General features: G+C 36.3%; 1 protein-coding gene across 1 annotated transcript; it reads left to right on the forward strand.

Annotated features, from left to right (window-relative positions):
• Positions 1-790: 790 nt before the first annotated feature.
• On the forward strand, positions 791-1,518 carry LOC149263405 (putative calcium-binding protein CML25). Its single transcript, XM_089387686.1, has one exon. It carries the CDS (start codon positions 867-869, stop codon positions 1,380-1,382), a length of 516 nt encoding a protein of 171 aa, XP_089243812.1. The 5' UTR covers positions 791-866; the 3' UTR covers positions 1,383-1,518.
• Positions 1,519-9,216: the final 7,698 nt, after the last annotated feature.

Below are 9,216 nucleotides of genomic sequence, written 5' to 3' on the forward strand. Positions count from 1 at the left end.
ATAAACTAAATTGAAATGAACTAAAAACTCAAAGTAATTAGATTCCAAAAATGCTTCTTTCAAAATTAAATTAAATTAAATAATCATATTCCATTGGATATGTCATTGATTCTGATATCATTGGTTGATAATAAATATTCTAATAAGTTGCAAATATTTAAAATATATACACCAAAAGGATCAAAGCTGCGTCTCACATTTTTGTTTTTTTAATTGTTCACCACACAAGATGGAGTATCTCATAAAGTATCGACGTTGATATCTAGTGGTAATAAATAAATATTCGGGATTCGGGTCCATGCAACCTCGATCGCTGTCCGCTGTATCTTCCATCCATCCTTACTAGGAAGGAGAGGGAGTTGAAGATGAGATCGAGGAATGGAATTTTGAGTGCTGGTCGCAAGGCGGGACCGGGAGAACGCACGGGAGGGTTCGGTTTGTTGGTTACTCATGCAGGCTCGCTTTGCTTGGTTTAATTGCAATTCGCTTCAAATCCAACATACATTTCTACTGTTCTGTTTGCCGCATAAAATCATCTTGGCACATCAAACATACATTTCTACTCTTCGCATCTTGGCATATCAAACATACATTTTTACTGTTTTCCACCCAGCATCTTGTCACATCAATCAAACATTTCTACTGTTCGCCACCCAGCATCTTGGCACATCAATAATGGCGTAAAGCATCCCAGAAATTGGTGCGCTGTCATCCTCAAGTGGCAAAGATTCGGAAAAGAGCCCTATATAACGATGCCCTTGGCTTCCACTCCTCCACACCACCTCTAGCGCCATCTCCATCTCCTTCTCGAGTCGTAGTATTATCCTATTTGCCTCCCTTCACCATCACCTAGTTCAGCTGCGAGAATGGCTTCAGCTGTGCAATGTGCCACCGTGAGCAGCCGCCGCGAGCTTGAGGACGTGTTCCGCAAGTTCGACACCAACGATGACGACAAAATATCCAAGTCGGAACTGAGTGCCCTGATTTCGGAGGCAGAGATTGAAGGGGTGATGAAGGAGGTGGACTCCAACAAAGACGGATTCATCAACTTCGACGAGTTGGTGGAGGCCAACTCCAAGAACCTCAACGCCGCCAGTCTCATGCGAAATTCCGCTTCCGCTGTGCAATGTGCTGCCCTGCCCGGCCGCTTGGAGCTGGAGGACGTGTTCCGCAAGTTCGACACCAACGGCGACGGAAAAATATCGAAATCGGAACTGAGCGCCATCCTCAAGTGCAGCTCTAGTGAGGAGGAGATTGATGGTGTGATGAAGGACGTGGACTCCAACAAAGACGGCTTCATCAGCTTCGACGAGTTCGTGGCCGCCAACAGCAATGGCCTCAACGCCGCCCGTCTCATGCTAGGCCTCGCTTCAGCTAATTGATGCCCACGCCGCCCCATAATAAATAAATAAATAAATACTCCCCTACCTCAGCTCTCAGCGCTTAAATCTATCATTATATGACGGCTGAATGCATGTACTTTCAGTTTTAAATATATGCACATATATTTAAAATAACTACACAGTTTCTTACTACAGAGTCTCTTACTCTGTTTACTTAGTAGTTGTTTTTAGCATTCTTTTACGCTTTTAGAATTTTTTACTTTTGATCACTTAAGTTGTTGTTTTTATCATTTTTTCCACTTATTTATATTATTTTTTGTCCATTTTATTATTTTTAGAGTGAAAAAAATTTAAGAGCTACCTCACAAGGTCATTTTTAAGGATGGGTTCCAATTTGGAGAAGTCGAGTCTAAAACCTTTTGCATTGAGATATTAGACAAAGTTTTATGAGATCCAAAAATTATTAATTATTCTAAACTCCTTGAAGCTAGTATAAAATCCAAGGCCTTTCCAACAATGTAAGAAATACTTGAAATGGATTCCATCTATAGATATTATGCCAGTGAAAAATTGACTTTCCACCTATTTTGAGAGGACACCACATCAACCTCTTTACTAATGGAAAAAGGGCTAGCCATATGGAGAATAGAAATAATACTCTATAAGGGTCCAAGTGGTAGCTATATTTGAGAGTTGGAGTCAAACATAAACCCTATTTTGCTACCGAGTTGTGTTATAACTGGGCTAGAATGAGAAAAAAATGGATTTGTTTCTAGTTGATTATATTTTATTCTATAATAGAGAAAAGTAACCAAGATTACATAGAAAAAGAGAAGAAAGGATGGAATTAGGTATAATATCTTAGCTACTTAAGGAAATTAGGTAATATAGTTTTCTTTTTCTCTTTTGGGAAATGCTTGAATTTTGGATGAGAGACTTGTTTTAATGAATTTTGAAAATGAGTTTTTTCCTTTTCTTATTCTTTATGTAAGAATATTTTGACCATTCTTTACCTCTGATTTCTTAAGTAATAAACTATATAAATGGAAATCACTATTCAAACATGTATCCAAGGTTGAAAGTTACATTTTCTATGTAGGCCTATGCAAGATTTTACATTTTTAAATAATCTAATAAGGCCAAAACTACACGCAAAAACATTTGTAGTAAAGCAATCTTAAACCTCAAGAAGGGACTTGTAAATGCAAATTTCAAAGCTAAGAAATACCCTATAATTTGTGGAATAAAAACATGCGTCATAATATAATTTTAAAACTCAAAAGAGACTTGTTTGAAATTGCATGCAAGTAAATAAGGATGAAAATGCATAAATAAAACCATTAAAGAAATAGAATTTTTTATCATTGGAATAAGGGGTGGAATTGCATATAAAACTATGAAAAAAATAATACTTTTGGTATTTGACATGAGGACTGGAAATGCACTATGAAAATAAAGTTGTAAATTTGATTTCAAGTCAACAAAGATTTTTTTTTCAAGTTTGGAAAACAAGATTAACTTTCACCAAGCCCAATAAGATGAAATTACATTCTCAATCTTGCATGTGGGTTGTATCCTTATCTCTTGCCAATTCAACAAAAGGAAAAAGAAATTACTCTTCAATAAATATGAAACTGCATCGATCAGTATATAGAAAAGGGTTAAAAATCTTGGGAAAATACCACGGATTATCAATACCACGTGCCCAAAAAAACATAATTCACTTCATATGGCACACATTCATATGCCATTTTTTTTAATTAATCAATTTAGTAAATAAGGAAATAGTTGCATAATTGCATTGGCGATGGATTCCAACCTTTTACTTTTGTATATTAATAAATTCTATCTAAGTAGTTATTGCATAAAAAAAAATGGGTTCACATTAACCATTTATGTGCAAAGAAGGAAGTGTCAACTTTATTGAGTTTACAAAGACATAACTTACCACAAGATTTTAATATGATCATTCATGACAATTAAGAATAAAATTTCTTTTCAAACTAACATAAAATAAATACAATCTTAAATTCCATTTGGGGTTTAATTTCACTAATGAAATGGAATACCAATAATACTTGAAACTATCATACTATGAGATATTCAAACTATGTTAAAAAAAAGAACAAAAAATTGTACTCAAGTCATTTGAGAATTTTAACAAATTCTTTCTTGTGAGACTTTCATTCTATAAGCTAATGCTATAAGACCCATCTAAAAATAAAGTCATTCAAAATCGTGAAGCATTAACTATTTAGATGATTGTGAAGTTGTGAACATCCATTCCTACTTTACACAATACAAAATCTAGTTGCATAAGTATTACATAATAACAATGATTCAATATGGTCTTCCTTGTTGGAAGCAACAAAAGAGTAAACTATAGTTGGACCTGCAGGTCATCCAGTTGCTGGCTGCTTGAATCACATGCCTCTTTTAATAGCAGGACTTACATTCGCACTGGGGACCACAAGTCTCATATTACTTTCTTCGTCCTGGCCGACTCCTCCTCAATTGCGTCAACCTGGGCTTGGAGGACGTCAATTTGTTTCTTTAGGGCGGTAATTATGTATCGAGCTTTGGAGTGACGTGCTGGTGGGGATATTGGACCAATGAAGTCTACCGCCCATTTATCAAACATTTGCACCGTATGGACCAGGTGTAGTGGTAGTTCATTGCGTCAAGAAGGCCTTCCAACTCTTTGACAGACATCGCATTCATTGGTGAATTCCTTCCAATCCTTATGTACCGTAGGCCACCAGAGTCCCGCTTGAAGTATCTTCCTTGCAGTTTCCTTACCCCCTACATGTCCTCTCGCAACCCCTGCGTGGCACTCCCATAAGATATCTTCTCTTTCGTGCTATAGGACTCAACGTATGAGTATCTGTTCTAAACCCATTTTGTAAATGTGTCCTACTATGAGCTAGTAATTCGCTGCTCTGACCACTAGGTGCCTTTTCTGCGTTGCGGTGTAGCCCTGTGGACAACTGCCTGTTGTGAGCAGAGTAGCAATTTCCTACAGGTGGTCATGTATGGCTTCTATCCTAAACAAATCGGCATCGGGTAATTGGTCGTCTATTGCTCCATCACTCTCCCCTGTCTCCAGGTGAGAAAGGTGATCCGAGTCTACATTCAATCTTCCCGGCTTAACAACTACTTCAAACGTGAACTCATGAAACAATAATAGCCATCTGCATATCCTTCCCTCCAGTATTGGCTTGTTTACTAGGTATTTCAGTGCAGAATGGTCTGTGAAAAATTTGAATGGCACCCCTAGTAGGTAGTGCCTAAACATTTGGAGAGAGTAGACCATTGCTAGAGCTTCTCGTTCTGTTGTTGTGTAATTCTTTTCCGCCGTGGAGAGCTTTTTGCTTGCGTAGTATACTGGATGATCCATCTTCTCTCCTAGTTGCACTAGGACTGCTCCTAGTGCTATTCCAGACGCATCAATATGTAAATGGAACATTTTGTTCCAGTCAGGGTACACCAATATGGGCACACTTACTAACCATTATTTTAGTTTGTCCAGCGTTGCTTGACAATCTGTTGTCCAAATGAATTCCTCCGTCTTCTTTAACAGTCTCTCCATTGGGGTTATTATGGTTGCATAGTTTCTAATGAACCTTCTGTAGTACCCCGTGTGGCCTAGAGTTTCTCTTAGTTGCTTTATGTTGCGGGGTGGTTCCATGTGGATGATGGTTGCTATTTTGATAGGGTCAATGCAGACTCCATCTTTGCAAACAATCTGGCCTAGCAGGGTTCCAAAGGGAACCGCGAAAATGAACTTCTTCAAATTTAAAGAGATCTGCAATTGTCTGCATCTTTCGAACATTACTCTCAATAGACTGGTATGATTTTTCAGCAGGTTGTACACTATCTAGTCATCCATGTAGACTTCTAGGAACTTATGAATATAGTCTCGGAAAGCTGTTATGACAGTCCTTGAAAAGGCTGCTGGCGCATTATTTAATCCAAATGGAATTACATTGTATGCGTATGACCCCCACTCCGTCGTGAATGTTTTTTCCTTTTATCTTCTTTGGCTATTTGGACCTGGTGGTAGCCCGAGAAGCCATCTATGAACGAGTAAGCCTCATTCCCTGCAACATTGTCTAGGACTTCGTCGCTGAACGGGTCATGCACGCATGCATTGTTCAGGCTCCTATAGTCGACGCATACTCTAATCTTGGTCGCATCCTTCTTGTTTTGAATCACTATAGGGATTCTTGTTTTGAATCACTGTTCGCCACCCAGCATCTTGGCACATCAATAATTGCGTAAAGCATCCCAGAATTGGTGCATTGTCATCCAAAACTAAAGGACATGTGGCAGAGATTCGGAAAATAGCCCTATATAATGATGCCCTTGGCTTCCACTCCTCCACACCACCTCTAGCGCCATCTCCATCTCCTTCTCGAGTCATAGTATTATCCTATTTGCTTCCCTTCACCATCACCTAGTTCAGCTGCGAGAATGGCTTCAGTTGTGCAATGTGCCACCGTGAGTAGCCGCCGCGAGCTTGAGGACGTGTTCCACAAGTTCAACACCAACAACGACGACAAAATATCCAAGTCGGAACTGAGTGCCCTGATTTCGGAGGTGGAGATAAAAATGCGTATATAAAACCATTAAAGAAATATAATTTTTTATAATTGGCATAAGGGGTGGAATTGCATAGAAAACTATGAAAAAATAACATTTTTGGTATTTGTCATGAGGAATCGAAATACACTCTCAAAAGAAAGTTGTAAATTTGATTTCAAGTCAATAAATATATATTTTTTTCTTATATTACATTCTCAAGATTAAATTACACCACGCCCAATAAGATGAAATTACATTCTCAATCTTGCATGTGGATTGTATCCTTATCTATGGCCCATGGGCAACTCAACAAAAAGAAAAAGAGATTACTCTTCAATAAATATGAAATTGTATCCATCAATATATAGAAAAGGGTTAAAAATGTTGGGCAAATGCCATGGATTATCAATACCACATGCCCAAAAAACCATAATTCACTTCATATGGTACTTGTTCATATGCCATTTTTTTTAACTAGCAATTGCACCACATGTTGCAAAGGAAACGCCGTAAGGCTATAGCATATGGAATAATAGCATAGGTGAAAAAGGATGTGATCTAGATGTTGCCTAGTTTGAAATGGTTTCCTTTGCAAAATAAATTACTTACTAAGAATAGGTAATAAATAAATTTAAATTAATGAAATTTAAAATGTAAAGTTTGAACTTTGAAATTCTTAATTGAATCTTTACAAATATGAAATTTACAACAAACTGCTTATTCGACATTGCAATTGTCCTTGAACTACTATATCATAGCCATCTAATCTGACAAATCTCTTATACATCTTCAAAATTTTTATGGCCACATGTACACTTGGATCTGGCATATCCTTGATCCTTCGCACACATCTAAAGAATCCAAAGAATCCAGCCATAGTCTGACTATAGTAGTCAAAGTTACCAGAGTAAAACAATGTAATGCCCCCTATTGTAGGAAGTGGGTGGTGGAGCATATTGTTCAATATCCTTGATCCTTCACACACATCTAAAGATTCTAAAGAATCCAACCATATTCTCACTATAGTAGTCAAAGTTATGGGAGTAAAACAATGTAATGCCGCCTCCTGTATGAAGTGGGTGGTGGAGCATATTGTTCAATATGTTATCAATAAAACCCCATGATGTACATGAGATTTAATTCCTTACATGGTATCTCATGTATCCTCTCTTCCTCATGTTCTAATAGGTTGAAGATTTTTGTCATTGAGGCCTCAACACCAAAGCTCCCAAGGCTCCTAGACTATTTGTATCCTCTCTCCTTCAAACATCAAATACTTGAGCTTCATGGTGATGGGTAAACTAACAAACCTCTTTGATTTACAACCATGAATATGATATGCCTAATTCCTGAGTCCAAACATTTTGCCTTGAGTTCTACTCAAAGAGGCTAACTTTAGAAGCAATTCTACCATATGCATTCCGACAAGTTCAAAAAACCCTATCTTAAATTCAAAAAACCTTACCTTATGGCACTACAACCTATGAGATGAAGAGCCACAAGTGTCATAATTAAAATTACATTTATTTTCTCCATTCCTCTTTTAGATTCTTGACAACAACAATTCTATCGGTTCGAAATTGTAAATCTTGGCAAAAATTTTATCCTTTCTGCTTTTAGATTCTAGACAAGAAGAATTCTATCAATTAAAAATTGCAAATATTGGCAGATACTATTAGCTGGATTTCGTTGATCGAAAAAACCAAAAATGTAGAATGTTATCCAACATTTAAAAATTTTGACTCGGTCAAATTGAATAAAAATAAAACGAATAATTATAAAAATCCAAAGTTATAGATGGATCTAAGGTTGTCTATTCTTAAATTATATATTATATTATTTTATTATAATCTAATAAAAAATATAAGAAAGATGTTTATAAAAAATTAAGAGACAAAATTAAACTAATAATGTAGAGACAAGTATGGAAACATCATAATTAACGATGCTCATATTCTCCTCCTTTCCTCCTTAACAACGTCAATTTTTCTGATATCCTCAAATATTAAATCAATGCAACATATAAAGAAAAAAATAATATGGGTTGTCTCTTCATTATCAATTTGTTAAGAACCACATAATCATCACCTTAGTAGTTATGTCTTGAAGAACATGCTCCACACCTATCTCTTTGTTGGATTTATCCAACAAATTACGAAAAATGGATCATCCTCAATTTTTTTTTTAACAAATCAACACTTAAAAAGTGAAGATCAATATCTGAGATAAATATAAGCGATTATACAAACATTATCGCTAAATTAGATGTATATTGGATAGTTATGTTTCAGATTTTAGATGTCACAACATATAAATTTTTCAGTGTCTTAAAGATGCAAAGACAAGTCAAGCTCCACAAATTTTATATTAAAAATGGTCTTGTTTCAATGAACAACTCGTTGTAGATTGGTGCAATTATCATGACAAAAAATCAATATGGATCACTCTCTTGTCTCTGCATGGCCTTCAAACCTCTTGGCTTCTACATCAAAGTACACAATAAATAGATTCACAGTGAACCTCAACCTATAAGGTAGTTTCCTACCTAAATTATGAGGTATGTTATAGTGAAAATATTTCATAGTGCCCGATGATGTAAGCTCATTGTGACCTAAGTTCTTGCAAAAAGGTTATCAACCAACAAACAAGATTTCATTACAGATAATTTTTTCCATGACTTCCAAAATCCATTATATTAACCTCTAATGCAAATTAAATATTATGTTTCTCGTCAAATCAATGTGAGTCATTCTCTTAGCTCTCCATGGCCTTCAAACCTCTACTCTTCTTCATCAAAGTACATAATGAGATAAATATACTAAGCCATTGAAGCACATTCATACCAATATTCTCGGCAAGATGCAAAAAGGATTCAATTTCCGAAGGCATTACACAACTTGGAGCCATCCAATCCACTATAACCCCAGTAGTGAAACCACTATGAGGGGCCATTTTATGGGGCTTCTCAAACGATGCCAAAGAATGTATACCTGATTGAAAGAGAACCCATTCCATACTAAAGCAATCACTTCACGATCTTAACAAGTATTTAAGTGCCCCACACACATTTTATGTATATATTCAACCACAATTCTCTTTTTTTTCATATAGTTCTCCAAAAGGTTAATGTTATTGAAACCCTGTGAGCTTTACTCATGTTCTAATAGGTTGAAGATTATTTTTTTCATTGTGGGCCTCAACACCAAAGCTCCCATGGCTCCTAGTCTATTTGTATCCTCTCTTCCTCATGTTCTAATAAGTTGAAGATTTTTTTCATTGCAGGCCTCAA

This window comes from Pinus tabuliformis, chromosome 6 (genome assembly GCF_031772625.1).
Source record: "Pinus tabuliformis cultivar Carrire ecotype Pingquan chromosome 6, CPIR1, whole genome shotgun sequence".
Lineage (NCBI taxonomy): Eukaryota > Viridiplantae > Streptophyta > Pinopsida > Pinales > Pinaceae > Pinus > Pinus tabuliformis.